Consider the following 25,169-nt stretch of genomic DNA (forward strand, 5'->3'; position numbering starts at 1 on the left):
ACAGACTCTTAAGAAGAATATTGAAAGTCAATGCTAAGGATGAGATGGGACTTGGGGGAAATAGTGGGGACAGTCATGCCTTAATGCTGTTCTGTACAAAAGAGTCAGTGAGAAAGAAATGGCCCATGGCAGAGAGTAGATATTACAATTAAACATGACAATATAAGAACTAGCCCAAGAGTATTTTGCTTGTCTTCCTGTTCAAAATGACTGAAGGCCATTTGGGTGAGGCCAGTCTTGATATGAGAGGCTAGAAGCTTACAATCAGACATAAGATGGTACCAAAGCACTTGCTACTGTGACTACACGCCAGTCTCCTGTCTTGGAAAGATGGCCTGCAAGCATAGAGGGCAACCTGCAGTTGAGAAGGGCTTGAATGACTCAAGAAATGAAGCTACCCACTACATCCTGGCATTGCCAACTCCCCACTTCTGCTTGTTCCATTTTCCTGGGCCTGCATTACCATCTACACCATCGTCATTCTTCTAGATCCTCCCTCAGTGCAATATTTCTGTAGTGAGAAGTTTTCGGTTTATTCTTAGGGACTTGAAGGAAGTTCTGTGACCTGAGTAGTCTTCTTGGAGAGAAGGTTTGATACACGCATTGTGCAACATGCCTGCCTGACACAATAAGAGGTTTCACTTCCTAAGATGGTCAGGATGCTGCCAGGCTTAGGGTCCAGGCTATGGGGCTCGGATGAGACATGGCAGAACTGTAGAAACTACTACGTCAAGGGGCATTGCCCCATGGCTCCAAAATTTCCCTTGAATAAAAAGAATGGGAACTCATGCAACCTGGATGCTCATAGATAGAGAAGTAGATTCAAGACGCCTGACCTCAATGTCAAGTTCTTAGAAACAGAATAGTTGAACTCACAAATGATGCTTGAGTCCCTTGCATACCTCCCTTTCTGTCACTGGTTTTCACCCTGCTTCACTCAGCTTCTAATCACATCAACAGGCTAAGGACATATCTGCGTTCTCTGTCAAGAGAGCCCACAGAGCTATCAGACCACCAGATCCTGATGACGCCAGCACAGAGACTCTGAGAAAGGTAGTGATTCCTTCAGTAAATCTGGGGACCAGTGTTAATTTGTAGAGTGAAGACTGTGGAGGCAAAACAGAAATGTCCATCAGGCTCCCTAGACAGGACCTCTAACATGTCTGCAAAAACAGCCATTCAACTTCATGAGGGTTCAGAGTTGGGAACTGACTATTGTTTACCAAACTCTCAAGAAACTGGTGCCCTGAACAGGAGGCAGCTTTTAGATTCCCTGTGGAACATACAACTTACCAAAGATGTCATTCTTGTGACCGCCTTCCTGATATCAAGGTATTAGGAGCCTAATTAAGATTCAGAAGGCTGCCTGGTGAGCCAGTTTGCTGAGTGATCCTTCCCCACAGTGGGGTCTATTTCCCTCCTACCTGGAAAAGTCAGGGACTCTCTCCTACAGGCAACAGAGCAAACACAGTACCTGGCACATAGTAGGCACATATTTATTTGAGGGAAAACACTGTCAAATTCCTGCTCACCCACACAGGCAGCAAATTTTACTGCCTTAGTCTGCGTGCTAGGCACTGTGCCAGACCCAGCTTTAAGAGTTTACAGCTTCCTGGGGCACCTGGGTGGCTCAGTCAGTTGAGCGTCCAACTTTGGCTCAGGTCATGATTTCACAGTTCATGAGTTTGAGCCCCACATTAGGCTCTGTGCTGACAGCTCAGAGCCTGAAGCCTGCTTTGGATTCTTTGTCTCCCTCTCTCTCTGTCCCTGCTCATAATCTGTCTCTCTTTCAAAAATAAATAAAAACTAAAAAAATTAAAATTAAAAAAAAGACTTCACAACTTCCTAAGGGAACGAGATAAACCAGCAAGGTTTCAATTCAGTGCTATAATAAGTGCTATAATATAGATGTGCCAAAAGGAATAGGGAAGGCTCCATTCTTAGGCTCCATGCATAGTTTTTGACCTGGTCATTGAATCATTCTACAAATGTGAGGTCTATCCTAGGCATGCATTCTGCTGGTCTCTGAGTTAAACAAAGTTTGATAAAGAAAAAACAATCCAATTTATAATAGTATAAAAAAACAACAAAATAAGTAGGAATCATTTAATCAAGAAGGTGAAAGATCTGTATGTCAAAAACTTGAGACATTGAAAAAAGAAATTGAAGAAACTACAAATAAATGGAAAGATACCCCATGTTTGTGAATTGGAATAATTAATACCATTAAAATCTCTATACTTCTTAAAGCTATCTATATATTCAACGCAACAACTATTAAAAATATAATGGCATATTTTACATAAATAGGAAAAAAAAGCAATCCTAAAATTTGCAGGGAACCACAAAAGATCCTGAATAGCCAAAGTAACTTTGAAAAAAAAGAACAAAGCTAGAGGCATCACACGTCCTAATTTCAAACTAAACTACAAACCCATAGTAACCAAAACAGTATGGTGCTGGCATAAAAAGACACATAGAACAAAGGGATCGAATTCAGGGTCCAGACATAAGCTGATGCATACATAGTCAGTTAATATTTAACAAGGGAGTCAAAGATACTCAGTGTAAAAAAAAATAGTCTTTTTAGTACATGGTGTTGGAAAACTGGATATTCACATGCAAAAGAATGACATTAGAGGCCCCTATCTTTCACCACTTCAAAAAATTGACTCAAAATAGATTAAAGACTTAGAAAAAAAAGACCTTAAACTGTAAAGCTCCTACAAGAAAATATAGGGGGAAAGCTCCTTCACACTACTTTTGACGGTAGTTTTTTTGGATATATCACCAAGAGCACAAGCAACAAAAGCAAAAACAAACATGGGGGACTAGATCACACTGAGCAGCTCTTGCAGATCAAGAGAAACAATCAACAAAATAGAAAGGTAACCTCCAGAATAGAAGGAGGTATCTGTAAACCATATTACAGGTAAGGGATTAATATCCAACATATATAAAGAACTCCTATAACTCAATAGCAAAAATCATCATCATCATCATCATCATCCAATTAAAAATGGGCAGAGGATATCAATAGACATTTTCCCAACAAAGATATTCAAATGGCCAACAGCTACATGAAAAGATGCCTAACACCACTAATCATCAGGGAAATTCAAATCAAAAGAGAAGAGATATCACTGAGGATGTAGAGAAAAGGGAACCCTAGAGCATTGTTGGGGGAATGTAAATTGGTATAGCCACTATGGAAAACAATATAGAGGTTACTCACAAAAAATAAAGATAGAACTACCATATGATCCAGGAATTCCACTTCTAGGCATATAGCCAAAGGAAATGAAACCACTATCTCCTGCATCTGCACTCACATATTCATTGCAGCTTTATTCACAACAGCCAAGACATGGAAACAGGCATGTCAACCAACAGATAAATGGGTCAAAGATGTTTTATCACACACACACACACACACACACACACACAGAGAGAGAGAGAGAGAGAGAGAGAGAGAGAGAGAGAGAGAGAGAGATTATTCAGCCATAAAAAAGGAAATTCTGCCAATTGTGGCCATATGGATGGACCTTGAGGGCATTACACTAAGTTAAATAAGTCAGACAGAAAAAGACAAATGCTTTATTATTCCCCGTATATGTAGAATTTTAGAGAAGGAGGAGGAGAAGGAGGAGGAGAAGACAGAGAAGAAGGAGAAAAAGAAGAAGGAGGAGGAGGAAAAGGAGGAGGAGGGGGAAATAGAGAAGGAGAAGGAGAAGAAGGCAAACTCATAGAAACAGAAGAATGGAGAGAGTTTGTTTGGTCAAAGAATACAAACTTCAAGTTATAAGATGAATAAGTTCTAAAAATCTAATATACAACATTATGACTATTGTTAACTATTCCATATTATATACATGTACACGAAAATTGCTCTAAAGGTAGATCTTAAATGTTCTCCTCATGAAAAGATATATATACATAATTATATGAGGTGATTGATGTGTTGATTAACCTTATTGTGGTAATCTTTTTGTAACATATATATATAGCAAGCTGTTGTGTTGTACACCTTAAAGTTACACAATGTTATTTTTGAATTATAACTCAATAGAGTCGGGGGGTGGGAGGGGGGGACAGTCTAGTAACTCTTGGAGATACCAAGACATATAGCCACAGCTAGATAGTGTTATAAAAATAGTCCAAGGGCACCTGAGTGGCTCAATCGGTTAATCATCTGACTTCCACTCAAGTCATGATTTCGGGTTCGTGAGCTCCAGCCCCGCACCAGGTGTCTGCTGTCAGCACCGAGCCCACTTTGGATCCTCTGTCCATCTCTCTTTGTGCCCTGCCCCTCCCTCATCCTTTCTCTTTCTCTCTCTCTCTCTCTCCAAATAAAAAAAAGCCAAAATAGTCCACTTTTCAGAATTAACAGAAAAATTATTTTAAGCAGAAAACACCTTTTTTAATTCTTTTTAATATTTATTTATTTATAAGAGAGAGACAGAGTATGAGTGGGGAAGGGGCAGAGAGAGGGAGACACAGAACGTGAAGCAGGCTCCAGGCTCTGAGCTGTCAGCACAGAGCCTGATGTGGGGCTCGAACCCATGAACCGTGAGATTATGACCTGAGCTGAAGTCAGATGCTTAACCGACTGAGCCACCCAGGCGCCCCTAAGCAGTAAACATCTTATCTGCATTATAAGAAGGAAATGTGCTCCTGAAAGCTTGCCTTATTCACAGTCTTTTCAAATACATTCTCCATCCAGGCTCATGCACTGTTCATCAAGGATTGATACTGACGGCATCTGTAACTGGCCAGGGTACCAGCACCTGTTCTGAAAGGGCTGCATGAGCCTGTCTCCAAGGTTCCCCCAGCCCCATCAGGAGCCCGAATGCCTGCACAACTGTATTTTTTCTGCCCCATCCTAGGAGATCAACTGTCTCCCCAAGGCTCCTATAATTGACCCTGAGCTCCCAAAGTAGAAAACAGCTATTTCAATTCAGACTGCAAGGCTCACTGTCACTTTTTACCCCTTAATCCATCTCCAGGTGAAAAGACTCCTAAATTTAAGTACAATGCATGAGTGAGGAAGCATGTTTGGGTATGTGTCCGTATGTACTCCACTTTGTCCCAGAGATCCCAAATCAAAACATTATTCTAACCTAGGAAAATCCTGTATTTTAATATTGACATCATGTGTGTGATTGTTATCAGAAAAACTATATATTTGCATAATGACACATTTCCAAAGATGTGTCACCATTTGCTACCACTTGCCTTTGCATGGGCTAGCAAATTATTTCAGTTTACCCTCTCCTAGAAGTTCCCATCAATTATCTCGCTCTCTTTTTTTTTTAATTTGATTGTGAAATCAGTTAACCAAGGGGGGAAATTTCGGAGCTCTGTACTTCTGCTTTTACAGAATATAAAAGAGCGAGATAGAAATTGGCAGACAGCAGGTCTCTCAAGGCACAGCAGCCACTCCAGGATCCTATCCTCTCCAGCCAGTCTTCATTACTCAGGTACAACTTGAACTAACTCTTCTTTATGACTAGATCCTAAGTAAGTCTCTCTGTCCCTCTCTCCCTCCCTCTCTCCCTTCCTCTCTCCGTGAGGGCGGGTTGTTTTTTACAAAGATACCACGTATACTATTATGGTTATGATTTGTGAGATATTCTGGAAATGGACACTGCTTAGGTAGCAGCTGACATCTGAGAGATCAGTGGCAAAGCCTCTGCTCCAGATCTAACAAATACACTCCTGGTTTGGGTATGGGTTTGGGTTCGCAAATGCTTCCTCGGGACCCAAAGGAAGGCTCTTTCACACATTCACTATCCGTTCAAAGACTGTTTCTCTGCATGCCTGCCATGTTGCAGGCGCTAAGGGAAACTCATGTATGAAGGCAGGCCTCGTGGAGACCGGCAGGGCAAGCAGTCACTCATTGTCTCTTCTCTACCCAGGTCTCTGAAGCGGCCATGGCAGCGGTACCTGAACTCACCAGTGAGATGATGGCTTACTACAGGTCAGTGGGGAGACTGAGGCCAGCAATGTGAGCGGGGCTCCTCTTCAAGAGTGGAGTGTTATCTGCATTTGAAGACCAGATTGGTCCCCTGACCTGCCTCTCCCAGTGTCAAGTGGGACACTGACCCCACTGACCAAGTGAACCTGGTTCAAAGACAGATGTCCCACTGCAAGTCCAGCCTTGGGACAGCATAAGCCATCCAGATGTTATTCCTGCAGATGACAGACAGGAAGAAAAGATTCCAAGTGCACGATACAGAGGACCCCTCCATAAAGTTTGGCTTGATGGAGAAAAAAAGTTCAGAGGCTAACTGGGGTGGAAGTTAGGCCTCAGGATCCAACAGAGAGTACCCAGGATATCCACCCTGCCTCCTATGCTGTCCCATGCATATTAGCATAAAACGGGCCAACAGCATCCAGCTGCTTTAAGAGACACATTATTTGCAGTTTCCTATTAACAGTGCAGACTGTTTGCAGGGAAGGGAACACAGAATGTGTCTGGGAGACTAATGAAGCAATCTTTCTTGGTTTTTTGTTTTTTGGGTTTTTTTTTTACAGTAATGAGGATTCCCTCTTCTTTGAAGCTGATGGCCCCAAAAAGAAGGTGAGACCGTGGGCCTAGCTCACAACGCCTGGAGGGACTCTGACATGGGAAAGGCTCGAGGAAAGGGGTTCTGGGCCACCTTGTTCCCATGGCATTTTGTGATGAAAGGCCATCTCTTTTGGTGAGGCAGATGCAGACGGAACTGTGTGATGAGCTGGTCACATACTGCTCCCACAGTCACACACTGAGGCTTGGCGATGGTGGCCATGCTCGGGGAGGGCAAGAAGGAATGGCCGTGGGGAGAAAGCTTGCTGTCTCATGTTAGGAAGGCAGACCACGCTCCAGTGCAAATTTAATGCTCCTTTTAGGAGAGGGTTCAGCCTACATTAATCACTGAAGTCCTTGGGAGTTCATGTACGTCTGCCCCCTTTAAAGATAGTGTTTTGTTCCCTGGGATAGAACTTATGACAATAACATGTGGATGATGTAAACAAAAAGATGAATTGGGAGTTAAAAGAAAATCATTCACTTGCTGTTTGACCTTAAAGAAGCCATTTCACTCCCTGGACCTCTGAAAAGTAAGGGGCATGAACTAGATGATCTCTGAGCTCCTGACATCCTGTAACCTTCAGTTCTGAAATACTGTCAGTGATAGCTAGGTTTATCCCAAGAAATGGGTGTTTCTCTGACTCTTACCTTTACTGAGAGGTAAGAGTTTGAAGCTGTCCCTTCTTTTCTGTATGAGGCCTAATCCCTTACCTGGGTGGTACAGCCGTCAACCCAGCCAGGTCAGTTGCACAGATTAGCAAACGGCTGCTTATCTCTGACTTTTCTTTTCTTTTCTTTTTTTTTTTTTTCCCCCCAGTTCAGGGCAGTTTCCCCTAGCCTAATAATCTAGTCCCTACTCCTGTTCAAAGCTTATTTCTCTAAATGCTAAACCAATAACTGGTTTACTCCAGCCCTTGGGGGGGGGGGCTTCTCTGTCTGGCTCTTTCCTGCTGTTCCTTCCCACAGCCTGTCTCTCTCTCTCTCTCTCTCTGGAGCCTCAGCTCTGAGCAAGAACTTCTCTCACTCAGCTTTCCTCTGTGCTGTTGGAGGCCTCTTTACTGGTCGAGCATTCAAACCATTATCGAGCCACCAGAGTAACCTCACTTAAGCCTTCATGCCGTTTTGTGGTTTCTCTGAGTAATGGGAAAGTGGGAACGTATTTCCCACATAGTAACCACTTTTAAAGTATTTGTAGGATGTTTATAAAACAGTGTTTAGAAAACAAGAAAGAATTCGTATAGGACAATTAAAAACTTGTTGAATGAGCGTAGATAAACAGAAAATGTTATGATCATCATTGCCATGAAAAATTCAATACACAGTGTTAGAGCATTAGGGACCCAAGAGGACACAGCTGACAAAGGTATAAGTTTATGGTCAGGTGGAGTAGTTTGTGAAGAAAATAAATGAGGTAGGCATGGGTTTTATTCTAAAAGAATACTATCTAGGCCATCAGAAAGCCCACAATTCTGGTTTTGGTTCTGTCTCTACCTTGCCACATCCCCTTGGGTAAACCTCTATAGGCTTCAGAGAGGAGCATTTATCATTAGAAGTTCAGTTATCTCCAAGACCCTTTCTACTTCTCTGATATCAAAATGGGAGTTCTCTGGCCTTAACATACTCTTCCTGGATCTCTCCACAGGGCTCCCTCCAAAACCTCAGCCACAGTGTTCTGGGAGATGAGGGCATCCAGTTGGAAATCTCCCACCAGCTCAACAGCAAGAGTCTTAGGCAAGCCGCGTCAGTCATCGTGGCTGTGGAGAAGCTAAAGAACATATATTTTCCCTGCACAAAGCCCCTCCAGGACGATGACCTGAAGAGCCTCTTCTGCTGTATCTTTGAAGAAGGTACTTAATGAAAACCAAGGGCAGACAGGAGATCTCTGGTCATTTCCTTCTCAGAGTCCATAACTCAACAGATAACTAAACTACCATAAAGCTGAAGCCCTTCAACTGCAGGAGGGCCAGTGATGAGAGAAAAACAGAGAAGCCTAGAAACCAAATGAATTTAGTTGAAACTATTCTTAACATAAAACCTCAGTAACTACTCTCATTTGCCAGTTACTCTACCATTCTCAGAGGCTTTCACTTGTATTATCTCCTCCAAGTGTCACATGGTCCCTGTTGGGCTAGTGTTACACCACTTCCATTTGTTGGGGGTAGCTCTATTGTTAATCCACAGCCAGCAATGAAAGTGCAGCCCGAGTCCACATCTCATGGTGCCAGGTCCAGAGTTCTCACACATCCCAACTTCCTCCTCACCAGTGTTATAATCCAACTCCAGCTATACATGCTCAGATGTCCTCCAAAACACCAAATTCCGCTGCCTTATGTCATCTGGCCTGCCTTTCCAACTCTTCCTCCTAAACAGCATATATGCTCCACCTTTCAGAACCCATCGTCGGTGACATGTGGGATGATGGTTTTGTGTGTGATGCGGCCCTACAGTCACGGAACTGCACATTGCAAGACGTAAGCCACAAGAGCCTGGTGCTGACTGGCTCATATGAGCTTCGGGCTCTCCACCTCAGTGGACAGAATATGAACCAACAAGGTAACTGGGGACATCTTATTCCTTTCTTGGCCTCTTGACCCCGTGTTAATTCTCCACATTTTTAACAAAGTAGTACCGTAAGGCAAATGATGAACCTAAGTGACAAAATGTGTAATAACTAACATGTAAACATTTTCATTTTGGTGCTAGCAAGGACACCCTAGCATGTTCATTTTTTAGCAAGAGATGAGACTCTGAAAAATTAGAATGCTCAAGTACACCCAGGACTATTGTCCAGCCAGGTCTTTGCATGATAGTGCAATGTCGATGCTTCCATTAGAAAAGGGTCATTTGATGGACGTGACCTAACTGCCTGTGGGTTCCTTTTTCCTGTCTTTGAGGTTGAAACTAGGATGGTGAAGAGATACTGTGTCCATCCTCACTCCCAACCCTGCCCCCTTAACCCAAACATCCTTCCCACCCAATACCAGATGGTTCCTTTTAGGGGAGTTTTACTGGCAAACAGGAGCTTATCTCTCTCTACCATAGCTGGCAAACGTTTCAAGTCTGGAGAGCCCATTAGTTGTGGGAACCCGTCTGGCACCTCACCACTGTGGCTGAACCCTGTATTCAAGAGAGCAGCCAAGGGAGCCGCTGAAAGGAACAGCCTGTTCCCTTCCAAGGCTGCTGACCTTGGAGAGAGGCATCCCAGCTAGGCCAGGACAAACATGTTTCTTAAGAACCAGGTTGTGAGCATGACCTCAAGGCCCCCAAATGAGTTGGTGGTGACCAAGGAAGATGAAAATCAAAGTTTCTTTGGAGCCACTTTTCCCAGCTAAGCCCTCCCTCTCCCGAGTTCTTCCCACTTGTTGTTCCATGTTCCTGAAACAGATCTGTGCCTGCTTTCTTTCAGGAGCCCTGATCTACCTCTTTTCCTGCCTTGCACATTGATCAAATTGCTCCGCCCATACCAATGGGCACACCACTGGCCAGTCACAAAACAGCTTCTTTCTTTCTAAAAATTAGACCCCCTAATTCTTCACTGCCACTGTGATGAGGCTCTAAGAAACACCCACAGACCTTCTTTGAAGAGAATATTAATCAACCCACTAACCCTGGTCCTGTCTGTGAGAAGCCAAGTTATCCTGTCTGTCAGGCCATAGGACATTCAGTGTGGGCTCCCACAGAAGATGTTAAGTGTAGGAGTCCTGGGCTTGGGGTCCAGCTGTTGGGCCAACCCTGCATGGCAGTGCATTCCTGACCACAGGCCTCTTTCCTTTCTCTAGTGATGTTCAGCATGAGCTTTGTGCAAGGGGAGGAAAATAGTAACAAGATACCAGTGGTGTTGTGCATCAAGAAAAATAATCTGTACCTGTCTTGCGTGATGAAAGATGGGAAACCAACCCTGCAGCTGGAGGTGAGTGAGAACCAGGGGCTGAAGGCTTCCCAGGTGCCTCGGAAGCACATTTAGCCCTCATTTATTTCCAAAACAACCACCTTTTCTGCTCAGAAAATCTGGGAGCATATCTACTTGGTAATTTTACATAAATGTAAATACATTTAATGGAACTGTTAAATGTATGGAACTTTCACTCCCACCACAGAAAATTAAGTCATTTTGCTGATGTTATTATGTCCTGCCATTGTGACCACCCAACAGATTATACACTGTTAAGGTTAAAGGCTTATAACACTGTTAGGGCTACTCCATTTGATAATCCATACATTAGTAAAGAATCAGTTCAAGGGAGCTGTCACCTGTTATCTCCTCCACTCTCAAAATCACCTGCCACCCCACCCTCCTCAACTAGCTTGCCAGCAAAAGTTTCGATTCTAAGTTGAAGTCATTCTAGCTAGGGCCATAGAGAAAACTACAGCAAAAGTTCCTGGAAACTAGGTATTCTTAGAAGTTTTCATCTAACGTTCACTTTTTAATAAAATTCCCACTTCTATTATGCTCTGTACCATTTGATACTAAGTTTCAAAAAAGAGTAAAAGCTCTTTCAGTCACTACACGGAAAGTTGGTATCACAAAGACAAATCAGGAGTTTGGATTCTGGTCCTATGACTCTTCGGTTTCCTCTCTAGCTGAATGAGAGAATAAGTTTGCCAGAGTGGCCTTGTCCCTTCTCTCATAGAAATTCCTATTTCTGTTTTGCTGCAGATGTTAGACCCCAAAGTTTACCCAAAGAAGAAGATGGAAAAGCGATTTGTCTTCAACAAGATAGAAATCAAGAACACAGTGGAATTTGAGTCTTCCCAGTTCCCCAACTGGTACATCAGTACCTCTCAAGCAGAAGAAATGCCTGTCTTCCTAGGAAACACCAAAGGTGGTCAGGATATAACGGACTTCATCATGGAAATTTCTTCCTAAAGAGACCTGTACCCAGAGAGTCCAAATGTGCTGAATAACCCCTGCTGGTTGGCGGAAGGGGAATAGAAGCGTTTAAACATGGCCTCAGGCTGAACTTGACTATTGCTTAATCAATGCACAGCTGCCTTCCTTAAATCACTGCTAAGAAGATCTGTCTGCCAGCCAGGAGGAGTAACCCCCCCTTCCCAGGGCCAATCCTCAGTCCCCTTTGCTTGAGCCAGGCGTCTCTCATCTCTCCTACTCACTCAGAGCCACCCCGGCACAAACCATTACACTTTCGGTTCCAAGAAACCCTCTGTCCTTTGTGCCCCATTTCTGATGAACAACCTCTTAACTATTTATTTATTTATTTATTGGTGGGTTAGTCTATTTAACGTAAGTTAAGAGGGCCAAGCCCAGTTTTCAATATCTGTGAAATTAATTTAATTTGCACTAGTGTGCCCTCTTTGTAACAAGTCCTTTCACCAAGGCTGAAAAATGTATAAGCTCAGATTGTTTACACAGGAATATTTATGAATGATTAAGTATGAGCACTCTGCTTCAATGATGCTGAAATAAATTTTGCTGAAAAAAATAATTTGTTCTCTGTGGTAATTGCCTTTTCTTGGATCTGAGACAGAAGAGTAAAGATAAATGGGGCCATGCAAGTTCTCCTTGGGAAGCTGTAAGCCTACTCCTTGTCTCTGAGCGCAGCAAAATACCCAGGAGCATCACTGGCCAGCAAGACAAGACTCTCTTCCCTTCATCTCCATTTTTCACAAAAAGGATATTTGGTACACAAGTTTCATCTGAAAATAGGATCAGTTGAAGGAAGGAAGGAAGGGTTGGTGGTAACAGCTACCAACAATTTCTCTACTCATTTATTCAACACGCATGTATTAAGTAAATGCTATGTACTAGGAGCTACAGAAACGGACAGTTAGGAGAGGCAGATATATATAAGCAAAACCAAGGCAATGTGGCAAATAGAGGTAAGAGAAAAAGTATGAAAGGAGCAGCCAGGGTGGGTGACAACATCTGCCGTGAAGGTGAGAGGGTCAAGGAGGACCACATGTGAGTCAAGCCTAAAAGAATGAGCAGGAGTTCCTCGCATAGAAAAGAAGGGAATGGGACCAGTATTATCAAAAGCACGGAGTGAAGAATGAACAATGAATGATGCAAAGAGTAAACTTTCAGAATTGCAGAAGTCAGCAGAAGCAAAGTCAAAACACCAAAACAACCCAGGGGAAAAAATTTCTTACTATATCTCAGGCAAAGGGATAATTTGTTTAATATATAAAGAGTTCTCTCAAAGCATTAGAAAAAACATGAACATAAATCCAACAAAACAATAGGCAAAATCTAACAAAACCATGTATTAACAGGCAGTCCATAGAAAAGGAAATACTATTAATCTTGGACAGAGTAAAACATGCTCAACATAACTTGTAAAAAAAATTGAATTAACTGTACTTTGAGGTAACAGTGTTATCCTATCAGATTACCAAAAATCAAAGTTTACCAACACACCCTGTTGGAAAGACTGGGGACACTAAGACATTACAGGTGGGAGTATAAATTGGTACAGCTCCTATAAAGGAAAATTTGATAATGACTGAAAATTACAAATAACCCCTTTGAACTAACAGTTTCAACTCTGGGAATTTATCCTACAGTTGGAAATATACTCATGTGAAATTACACATGATCAAAATTACTCATTGCACATCATTTGTAAAAACAAAAGATTGGAAATAACCCAACTGTCTATCAATGGGAGCCTGCCTAAATGAATTATGGGACATCCATACAATAGAATGCCATTCCATATGCATTCTCTAATGCAGCTATAAAAGAATCGTAAAGCATTCCACACCAACATGGAAGCCTGTCCAATATATGCTGGACTAACAGTAAGAGCAAGAGGTAGACAATGCTTATAGTGCACTAACTTTTATATTACCAACGGTGGGGCAGGAGATGTGAAATAAGGCAATACTTTCCAATGTGCTTGTATTTTATTTCAAAAACTCTGAAAGATAACATAAGAAATTTAAAAAGCAGCTATGAGGGATTGAGAAGTAAATATAGGGGACAACAGTGGGAGCAAAACTTTCCTCCAGAAATTTTTTATACAGTTTGATTTTTTAATCATGTGAATGAATTATTACTCAGAAATAAAATGGTAAAAACTTTTAAGAGGCAATTGTCCAAAAGAATTTTATATGTATAATACATAGATAGATAGATAGATAGATAGATAGATAGATAGATGGATGGATATGGTAAAATCTTGGTTTGTGGGCACAATTCCTTCCAGAAACATGCTTGTAATCCAAAGCACTTGTATATTAAAGTGAATTTCCCCATATAATGGAAACTTAGATGATTCATTCTACAACCCAAAAATGTTCACATAAAAATGATTATAATATTATAATATAACACAAAATAAGAAAGAAACTACAAAATATAAAGAAAAATAAATTAACCTGCATTTACCTTTGAAAACCTTCATGGCTGGTGTGAGGGTTATTGTGTATGATGATTTTCACTGTCACTAATGGAATCACTGCTACCTATTGGCTCAATGGAATCGTTTTCTTTTTGTGCAACTTTAACAAGGAAGCTATTCAATGACACTTGCCTCCTTTTGAGGATTTCGCAGAAGTGTGACATTGCATTGTCATTAAATAGATTCACCACTGGCACTGCTATAGCCTTTCACCTATTCAGGTGGTGCCTTTCTTCTTTCTTTTTTTTAATATTTATTTTATTTTTGAGAGAGAGAGAGTGCGAGTGAGCAAGGACATAGAGAAAGGGAAACATAGAATCCAAAGCAGACTCCAGGTTCTAGCTGTCAGCATAGAACCCGACACGGGGCTTGAACTCACAAACTGTGAGATCATGACCTGAGCTGAAGTCAGACCCTTAATCGACTAAGCCACCCAGGTGCCCCTTGGGTGGCTCTTTTCTACAAAATTTTGCACTGTTTCTCACTTCTAATCTCATTAGAAGTGAGGGATTCCTCCACCTTTTCTCCTCCTCCTCTGCAGACCAGATACAGACTTAGACTTCTTATAAAATCTTGCAACTTCAGCCACTCTGCATACCTCATTTGTACTTCTCTCAATGATTTCCTTCCTAACTTCCACCATAATCATCTTCTTCTTACTGCCTTTTTTTCCCCAAATTGTTTCTGCATGGGGGCTATGGTATATGCTCACATGGATGTTGACTACAGTACAGTATTAAGAAACTCTTGTCATTGACTGTATTTAATGTAACTGGCAATAAGGCAGCAGAGGAAAGGTCTATATCTACAGGCAGCCAGACCTAAAATGAAGCAAAGCATTCCTAAGCTTACTCTTGTATGGAAAAGCAAAGGACTGGTCCAAAGGTGCTTTGAAGTGACAAAAAACACACTAGTGCCAGTTGTGAGCATCTTCCAATGTTCTGGAAAATCACTGACTTCTGCCAAACACTGTGGCCTGAGATGGAGCATCACAGCATGGGAGATGATCATCCACAATCCCACAGCGACAGAGAGAGAACCCCCTCCGCACTGTAAGTGCAGAGCCTCACGCGGGGCTGGAACTCACAAACACGGAGCTCGTGACCTGAGCTGAAATCAAGTGTCACACCCTTAACCAACTGAGCCACCCAGGCGCCCCATGTCCAATTTATTTTTAACATGACTTATGTATGACTCAGCAATGCCACTGTTTGGTGTCTTCCCTAAACAATTTCAAGGATGTTTATTTTAGAATTATTTGTAAAAGTTCAACAGAATAACCTGGAAACAACCTAAATGTCCATTGGTAAGGAGAAGATTAAATAATCCGTGGCAAGTTAAAAATTGTGTTTTTTTTAAATAGTGTTGAAATGGAAAGAGATTCAGACAAGTCATCCAGAGAAAAAGTCAAACTGCAAAACTGTAAGTACAGGATGATACTATTTACATAAAAGGAAAAAGTACTGCACATCCAAAATGCACGGGCCATGTGCTTCTAAGAGTATATAAGGCAGAGAGCTCTAGAAGGGTATTGACTAGACTGAAAATAGTGGTTACTTGGGGTAGGGTTGGGTGTAGGGTCAGGTGGAGCAGGGAAGGAGGTCATCTAGAGGATCTTTAGCTTTATGTTTGAATTTTTTACAAGAAGAATATACTTGTGAATTACTTATATAATTTTTTTATAATCCTCTGCATTAAAATGTTCAAAAGACCTGGGTTTCAATACCTGGAACTGAGCCAAAGACCAAAATGGACCCTCCAAGGGTTATTCTAGTCCTGGTTTGGAGCCAAGTTCTTTCCCTGATAAGAGCTCTATCTTTCTCTGTACTAGGTGTCCTTACCCTGGAAAAGAAAAATAGCCTGTTTCCAAATCTTTATTTTTTTAATGTTTATTTTCGAGAGAGAGAGAGAGAGAGAGCCAGCATGTGCGCACTGCATGTGTGTGTGCAAGCAAGCAGGGGAGGGACAAAGAGAGAGAGAGGAAGAGAGAGAATCCCAAGCAGGCTGCAAGATGTCAGCACAGAGCCCACCACAGGGCTTGATCCCAGAAACTCTGAGGTCATGACCTGAGCCAAAATCAAGAGTTGGATGCTCAACTGACTGAGCCACCCAGGAGCCCCGAAATAGCCTGTTTCTGAGTGGAAAGGATCAGATGATTTGAGTGCAGAGAACCAGAACCCTCCCCCACTCTACCAACCATATGAAATATAATGGAAGTAGGTAGTCTTTACAATGGGCTGGGAAGTCAATTTGTGTGCACCACCAGCAGGTAAGACGCCACACCACCACAGCTGCTACCAGCTTTTAAGGAGATCACATGTACGCAGACAGTGGGAGGCAAGTGCTTACAAATTGGAGTCCATACAATCAGGGTGTGGCTTATCCTATGTGCTTGGGCCGGAGTAAGTAAGTATCTGGTGGGGGTAAGGTAAACAATGCAGCGGTGTGTGGGAGTATATCTGGTCTGAAAGACAGGTTGGGGGTGGGTGGTTTCTACAACGTCCTTGCAGTGAAGGAAGGGTAAGTCAGCATGCCTTCTGTGCAGACATGCTCGCTGCCGCATTCCTTGGCCCCCTGTACAGTCTTGCTGAATTATCCACAAACATCTGATTCAACTGGAAGCCAGGGTGAGAATGACTTAGAGAACCTGTGTGATTGCCCACTCAGGGGTGCGGAACCCAAGTCAGAGCCTCCTCCCAATTCTTATCACATCTCACCCAGATCCTGATTAGGAATTGGAACTTGGGAACAAGCCATGTGAACAGATTTCCCTCCGGGAAGTCCAGAAGCAATATGTTTCTTATTTGTATAAGTATGACTGTTGGCTTACACAAATAATCGTGAAAATTCAAATCCCTCTTGGAAAGTTGTAAAACCATGAAATGAGGCACATGGACCAGGAAAGGTAGGCAAGGAGGGTGCCAGGGGCCTGGGCTGCTGTTTCAAATCAGGGTCTCCCTGTCTCTGAGAGCATCTCACCGTCTGGCGAATAAGGCAGCTGCAGTTAGGGGCATCCAGGTGAAGCCTTTGCTTGGATTCATGAGCCCCTCAGGGGACCAAGGTGTGAGTTGTTACTGGTATTCAGCCACCGCCTTCGTGGCCCTGAACTTCCACACAGGCTGTTGAAGGGGCCAATGCTTCTTTCTGTCCAGCCTCTCATCTCCACCCTGGCACCCAAACCCGACAGCCCTCAGAGACAAAAAAGGTATGACACCCTTTATATGCCAGGGATCAGAAGTGTGAAACGAGGGAGTCCCAGCCACTGCCTGAACATCCTGACACTGCCACTCACCCTGAAGAAACCCCTAGGCAGAGGGTCCACGTGGTTTGCGTGTGACAGCTGGCTGGGATAGTCCTTGGGGCAGAGGGACATGTGGAATCCAGATGCATACAGAAGCGTCTACACACTATGACTTGGCTTTAAAATACAATATATCATTGGGCTGCCTGGATATAGGTTGAATGTCTCTTTATTTCGCCTCAGGTCATGATCCCAGGGTCCTGGGATGAAGCCCTGTATCAGTTTCTGTGCTGAGGGTGGAGCCTGCTTAGGATTCTCTTTCTCTCTCTCTCCCCCCTCCCCTCTTTCTGTCACTCTACTCCATGCATTCTCTCTCTCTCTGAAATAAAAAAGTAAAGTAAAATACAACACCTCAGGACCACCTGGAAGAGATGTCAAGTATAGGCACCGAGCCTCAGTGCCCCCTAGCTTTGGGGATGGGACCCTGGTCCCAAGGACATAATGTCTTCAACGCACCATCTATCACGGGCCTCACTTCTAGAGCGGTGAGTCCAATTCCCTCCCCAAAGGCTCTTCCAGGACCCTGACCCTTGTAGGATGTTGGTCTTCTGATATTTTAGCTTACAAACCACCTATAAGAATTTGGATTGGAAAAACTATGACCTCACCCCTTTGCCAACATACATGTTTTAGGTGAAAATCTAAAATTTTTTGTAATTTTAGTTAATTGCAAAGGTTATCATTTCTGGAATACTGTAAATTTGATGTTAAAAAAACTGTTACAGCACTTATAAACATATCTAACAAAATCCTAATACCTCAGTGACTGATTCTTACTGTCGTCCATCTAAAAATTACACTTTAATAGGCGAAAATTAGCAACATTCCTTTTTTCTTGAACTGATATGTCCATTCATTTCCCCCATGAAATTTTAATATAATGTAATACATATCATGCTTAAAAGCATTTTACTGATCATTCTATGATATTTCTTTACAATAAAAATCAATAAAAATATTCAATCAAAACTTAATTTTTTGGTGACTGGCAGTGACGGGGCTGTGTGTGGTTAGAGTGAACTTGGAGCCCACAGGGACCCTCAAGGTCCTGACTCGGTGTGGCTGGTCTTGGACTAGCAGGGGTGGGGCTCTCTGTGGCTGGGTGGGGAGGATCTGGATAAGCAGGGGGGCTCTGTGAGGCAGGGCTGGCTGAGATGGTACCAGCAGGGGCGGGGTTCTGCCTAATGTGTCTAGGACAAGCAGGGGGTGGGGTTCTAAAAAAAAAATTAAAAAATTTAAAAAAAAACTTAATTTTTTTAAAAATCTCATTTTTTATGAAATTATAGGATGTTAAATTTTTTTTAATTCTTCTAGATTGAGTCATTGCTACAATTGTTAGCATACAATTGATCAAAACAACAAATATTTAAATATATTATAAATATTGGTTATTAGCAATATAGCTTGATGAGACCAAGCTTTTTAAAAAATTATGTCATACACTTATATAGTACTCATAATTAGAATGATCCTGTACAACATTGATCCTATTCTCTTTTTTTTAATGTAAATAGTGGGAAAACATGCACATGTCAATAATACATAGATAGGAATGAAAGGAATTTTATTGTAGCTATGTCACACAATTCTTGGAAATCTTGCTAAGTTACTTACTAAAATCACATAGTCATCTATCATCAAAAAATATGTTTAATGACTTACTATTCAACAACTTTAGGTCCTCCTTCAATTTTGCTGGAAGTTAAGAAATGGAAATCACCCAAAGCTGCAAAAGTCCTTGGTCACCTTCACTGGGGAATGAGACATTCCCTTCGGTGCCCCAGGGATTCCGATACCCCAGAACAATGTAATTTCCTGATATTAGGAATGTGTGGGAAGACTGGTGTTCTCATATTTCTTGAAGGGTAGAAGAAGGGCAAATGTACAATGGGAAGTGAAGGTCAGCCTGGCCTTCTTTCTGCTACTCATGTGGCTGCCTGCCCTGGTGATGTTTACTGGACTGGATGAATGCCAGGAGTGACCACAGCTGATGTCAGGGCATCAGGTGACTCCAGTGACAGCACCTAACTGAGCTTTACTTCGTGGTGAGGGGTTAAAGGTTGGAGCGAGAGGCCTGGGCCCACTCTCAACTCTGACTTTTTTTTCTTCCTCTGTAATAACACAGGGTGGGGGCAATGTCAGGTATCAGCTCTCGCCTCTGTGGTTCAGTTCATCATAAGTGATAGGAAGATAACTAAACACAGCAATAGGATGGAGAATAACTGGGTGGGTTAGCAATGGAAGGTGTTATTTTATTTTAGGTGAGGTGGTCAGGAAATGTCCCTCTGAAAAAATGGCTTAAGCAGAGAACTAAATATAGATAAGGTGCCAATGTTGCAAAGATCTAGAAGAACAGTGTGCCAAAAGGAGGGAACTTCTGTATGTGAAGCCCCAAGGTCAGAAGTGGGCTTGACGTGAATAAGGCTCAGTAAGAAGCCCAATGTGGCCGAGGCAGGGTCAGCAGAGGAGAGGGACAAGGGCCAGGTCTCTACATAAGGAGTATGGACCAGGTGTGTCATACAAAACCACTGGAAGTTCTTAAACACGGAAGAGATGAGCTCTTGTATTCTTTATCACTCTTGCTGTTGTGTGAAGAATGGACCCTGGGGACAGGAAGAAAGGATGACAAAAGTGGAAGCAGAGAATCCAGTTAGGAGGCTGTGGCAATGGACTGTGCAGGAAATAATAGTATCCTGGACAAGGGTGATCGGTGGTAAGGGATATATTCTGGGCACAGAGACAACAGAACTGGCTGATGGAGTAAATGTAGGAGCGGGAAAGAGAGAAATCAAGGGGAACTCAGATTTGAGAGCTGAGTAACTGGGTAAATGGGGGTATTTAAAGAAATAAAGCACCTTCGGGAAGCAGCAGATGTCATGTTTTTTGGGGGGCAAGGGGTGGACCCAAAGCTCTGTTTTAGCCAAGCTATATTTGAGATACCTATTAGCCATGTGAACATAAAATCCAAATCTCCCTTTAGATTCAGATTCAGGAGTAACGGCACGTAGAAAGTGTATGATGCCATGGGTGACCTGACTACCTAACAAGAGTGAGTTGCTGGAAAAGACAGAATGGCTGAAGACTGAGCCCTGGGAACAACACATAGAGAGACTGAATGAAAGAAACAGAGCCATCGAAGGGGATTGAGGAGAAGTAACCAGTAAGGTGAGGGAAAAATCAGAAGAGGGGAGAGGACAACAGGAGAAAATGGGTAAAGGAGAAGGAGGTCCACTAGGTCCAACAATATGGAGAGGTCATGTACCCGAGGACCTGGCCATTGAATCTGTGAGAAAGAGGTTGTGAGTGGCCATAACAAAAGTGAGGACAGAGCTTGAGGACAAAGCCCTTCTAGGAGCTGATTCAGGAGAGAATGAAAGGCAAGGAAATAGGGCCAGTGAGTAGCTAAGACTCTTTTGCACAGTTTTGGTGTAAAACAAAAAGGGGAGCAAGAGGGACAGAGAAACGCAGTGATAGCTGGAGGGGGCTGTGGGATCAAAAGAGGGTTTTTATGTTTAAGATGGGAGTTGTTATAGCATTTCGGGAGGTTTGTATGAGTCAATCAGTAGGAGGGAGAGAGAAATGGTACAGGAGAGAAAAAGGAGGATCGCGGGAGCCAAAGCCTACAGTAGCCCGGAGGGAAGGTGACGAAGGGAGGTGATGTACACGGATACAGAAGTAAGCCGGTCAGTAATTCCTGCGGGAGAAATACAAGGCAACTCCTTGCCCGACCGCGCCTGTCTTCTGAATGAGATAGCACAGAGTGTGCTCCATCACACTAGCTACTTGGGTCCTTGTCGGCGTTACTCCTGCACAGACTGGGTTCTCCTCTCCTGGCTCCATAAGCAGGCCCATTTTCCCTGTCCAGCTCTTAACTCTCAAACCAAACAGGGTGAGCTGCTCTGGTCACTGGCACGTTCTCTTAGAGTCATCCTCTGCCAAACTCCAAATGTTGAGCTTTACCTTACCTTTTAAGGTCCTACTGGATTCTAGAAAAGTCTCAGAAGCATCTCCCTCCTACTCATTATCACATGGCAGCTGTGAGCAATGGCTATCACAGGTAATAAACGATAAGCATTTATGCCATCACAGCACTAAATACATAAGAATGCTGAGATGTTAAAGCACTCATTAATCATTATAGTGAGTGCAGAATTGTAGTCACCAGCGAATATTGGGGGGAAAATCAGACACTAAAGAAATTAGAAATTAGCTGATAAAACAGTAAAAGATATTAACAAAAATCCACATAATGGGCAAGATTTCATCTTTCTGTATCAGGTGAGAAAAGGTAAAAGCAGTTAAGATAAAAATTGGGCAAGGGTAACATTTAAAAGGTGCCTATGGGGCTTAATCGTGAAACCAATTCACAGCTCAGGCTCCCCACTGACTTAACAGCCTGGCCCCAGCTCTAAGAATTAATTCTAAGAATTACCTGTGGTTTGCATCAAGAGTTACCCAAGAAGAGACCAATGATACTGTCTCAGATTGTCAAGCCTAAAGGTCAAAACAAGTTCCTGAATCTTTGACCCAGGAACCTCAGGATCAGAATCTTTGGCTTAAGAACCATCTCAGATGGTTGATCAGTAATCTCTACATCGGTATTAAGCAGCTTTACAACTCCAGGAAAATACTTAAGGAAAAAAAGAAAAGCATAGAGCTGATGATGTAAATGAAACCCACATCTTTTAACACTTGTGTGTTTAGAAAGAATTTTCAAGGTTGTCCTGATAGTCTGTCTTTGTTACTCAATGAGTTTGAAACAAAGAAACTGAAACATTAAAGAATCTGAAATTCATCTTTGCAATTTCTATTTGAAATGTATAATAGATATTAGACTTCTGGTTTTAATTTGAAGGGTTGAAAACAATTTGCTTATGTTTGTAAAAATTGTTTCAGTTTTTATAATCTGATTTATTACTTTGGTTTTCATTTGCCTGTTTTTGAAGTTACAGGAAATTACTTAGGTGCTTGAAATATTTCGCTTATTAGATTTTTAAGTCTGCCTTGGCAGGCATTTGAAGTATTTGAAAGAATTATATATTAAATTTGCAGATACATTAAAGTTGTAGTTTAAAGTATTTAAGTGACCTCAATTAACTGGTAGAAAAGAAAGTTAAATATTTAGGGGGACTTAATACCTTAAGCAATAACTGAGCAGGAAGTTAAAAAAGTAAAAGTGGTTTTCCTCATTGTTACACCAAAAACTGGCATTATAAATAGAATACCAATATTTTTTAATGTTTAAGAGAGAGTGGGGGAGGAGAAGATAAAGAGGAAGACAGAGAGAGAATCCCAAACAGGCTCCGAACTGTCAGCGTGGAGCCCAATATGGGGCTTGATCTCAAGATCTCATGAAATTGTGAGATCATGACCTGAGCCGCAATCAAGAGTCAGACGCTTAACCTACTAAGCTACCCAGGAGCTCCTAGCACAGCAAGAGTTTTAAGTTGAACTCAAGATGTTAAGAAAATGTTTACTTTTTGAAATTTATAATTATAATAAAATTAATTATGTAAATTTAGGCTCCAGTAATTATAAATGTCTTTTCCATGCATACATGCAACACTTACACATTGAACTCGCCCCCTCCCCAAAAAAAAGTTGACATTAAGGAAGCCAACCTCCTTCACAGCACTCAATTCAGGAGACCACGGAGAGGACCCTCCCCGAGTGGTCTTTATGAAGCTGGGCCTGTCGTAGCTTTAATCAGCACATTAATAGTCCCTTTGAGTCCGTGATGATGGGTAATTATGCTGCTGAGTCTCAGCACTGAGTCCCAGAAGGGAAAACATCCATCCATATCCTGCATGTACACACACGCGCGCGTGCACACGCATGCACGCACACATGCACGCACACGTTGGCAACCAAAAAGCAATTTTAATTTAAATTTTCATGAACCCCATGAAAAGTATACATAGCCCCAGCACATTTCTTGGAATTTTCTTTTTCTCTCCTCCATTGCCTGCACAGATATCTCCACTCTTTCTCTTCCAAACTCTTAAAATCCCTACACCATGCCCTAGACTCCCTGCTCTTTACAGATTTGGTATCACTAAAGTCTAAATAACTAGACTGGTTAAGACAGAACTGCCTCTTTGAGGTCAGAAGATAAGAGGTAAAGAGCTAACATACTCTATTAAGTTATTGAAAATGTGGGTAAAAGACAAAAAAGACTACTTGTGCCTTTTCACTGTCTAACAAACCCACCTAAAAAAGCATCCAATGCTCTAGGGCAGACGGTCCACAAAACATTTTCTGTAAGAGGCCAGATAGTAAATCTTCTAGGCCTGAGGGCCATGTCTTCTCACACAACTATTCAACACTGCTCTTATATCTCAAAAAACAGCCATGGACGATCTGAAACAAATGGATATGGCTGTGTTCCAATATATTTTTATTACAAAATAGGCAGAAATCCAGATTGAGCCCATGAGCCAGTTTGCTGACCCCTTCTCTAGAGAAAAGTATCTTTTTGTTGGACTTACTGTTTACTCTTGATCAAGGCCCAGATGCTATAGAGGTAGATGTTCACTTGTAGAAGATTGAGGAGTTGAGTCATTTTTGTCCAGTAAAATAGCAAATTATTCCTGTTCAGAAAAATGGTAACCTAGCTGCTATGATTTTATTTCCCTGGTTTATATCTAACTTTGCCACCTTACTCCAACGTTCTTTATTCCACTGATTTTATGTGTGTGTGTGTATGTGTGTGTGTATATATATATATATATATATATATATATATATATATATATGGAGATTATATAGATATGGATAGATGGGGATATAGATTTATAGATAGATATATAAATTAGACATAGACACAGATAGAAATGATAGAGATAGAGACAGAGATATATCTGTCCCTTATCTCCTTCCTTTGACTAGCTTTGCCTGGTTAAGACAGAACTGCCTCTTTGAGCAGCCCTAATACAAAGTTAAATAAATTTTTGACACATTTCCTAAATATTTGTGAGAGAGTTATGTTAAAAAAAATTTTTTTAATGTTATTTACTTTTAAGAGACAGAGTGCAAGTAGGGGAGGTGCAGAGAAGAGGAGACACAGAATCTGAAGCAGGCTCCAGGCTCTGAACTGTCAGCACAAAGCCCGACATGGGACTTGAACTCACAGACCTGAGCCAAAGTCGGACGCTTAACTGACTGAGCCACTCAGGCACCCCATGAGAATTATATTTTTAACACCTGAAAACTTACATTTTGAGGGGTGCCTGAGTGGCTTAGTTGGTTAAGCGTCCGACTTCGTCTCAGGTCATGATTCCACAGTTTGTGAGTTTGAGCCCTGCATTGGGCTTTGTGCTGAAGGCTCAGAGCCTAGAACCTGTTTTGGATTCTGTGTCTCCCTCTTTCTGCCCCTCCCCTGCTCATGTTCTCTCTCTCTCTCTCTCATTCTCTCTCTCAAAAATAAATATTACAAGCAATCATCAGAGATTACTATGAAAAATTATATGCCAGCAAACTGGACAACACAGAAGAAATGGACAAATTCCTAAATGAGCATGCACTGCCTAAATTCAAATGGGAAGAGATAGAAAGCATGAACAGACCAATAACCAGTGAATAAATGGAATCCATTATCAAAAATCTCCCAACGAATAAAAGCCCAGGGCCAGATGGCTTCCCAGGGGAATTCTACCAGACATTTAAAGCAGAGCTCATACCCATTCTTCTCAAACTATTCCAAAATATAGAAATAGAAGGAAAGCTTCCAAACTCATCCTACGAAGCCAGCATCACCTTGATACCCAAACCAGACAGGGACCCAGCCAAAAAAGAGAACTACAGACCAATATCCTTAATGAATACAGATGCAAAAATACTCAACAAGATACTAGCAAATCGAATTCAACAGCATATAAAAAGAATTATCCATCATGATCAAGTGGGATTCATTCCTGGGTTACAGGGATGGTTCAAT

The 25,169-nt window shown here is 42.0% G+C and overlaps 1 protein-coding gene and 1 long non-coding RNA gene across 2 annotated transcripts in view; one reads left to right on the plus strand and one right to left on the minus strand.

Annotated features, from left to right (window-relative positions):
- LOC115290084 overlaps positions 1-25,169 on the minus strand; it is a 63,539-nt gene that overhangs the window by 10,868 nt on the left and 27,502 nt on the right. The window lies entirely within an intron of this gene.
- Positions 5,458-12,015, plus strand: IL1B (interleukin 1 beta). The gene is made up of 7 exons (XM_029937799.1): positions 5,458-5,480; positions 5,919-5,980; positions 6,538-6,583; positions 8,214-8,418; positions 8,963-9,124; positions 10,351-10,481; positions 11,229-12,015. The coding sequence occupies exons 2-7, from the start codon at positions 5,934-5,936 to the stop codon at positions 11,436-11,438; spliced, it is 801 nt and encodes a 266-aa protein (XP_029793659.1). The 5' UTR covers positions 5,458-5,480; positions 5,919-5,933; the 3' UTR covers positions 11,439-12,015.

This window comes from Suricata suricatta, chromosome 4 (assembly GCF_006229205.1).
Source record: "Suricata suricatta isolate VVHF042 chromosome 4, meerkat_22Aug2017_6uvM2_HiC, whole genome shotgun sequence".
Lineage (NCBI taxonomy): Eukaryota > Metazoa > Chordata > Mammalia > Carnivora > Herpestidae > Suricata > Suricata suricatta.

Bases quoted from the DNA above. Each gene is read 5' to 3' on its own strand.
- IL1B (XM_029937799.1), top strand. From the start codon at position 5,934: ATGGCAGCGGTACCTGAACTCACCAGTGAGATGATGGCTTACTACAG. The intron at 9,125-10,350 runs GTAACTGGGGAC...TCCTTTCTCTAG, and splicing joins ACAGAATATGAACCAACAAG to TGATGTTCAGCATGAGCTTT. The intron at 10,482-11,228 runs GTGAGTGAGAAC...GTTTTGCTGCAG, and splicing joins AACCAACCCTGCAGCTGGAG to ATGTTAGACCCCAAAGTTTA.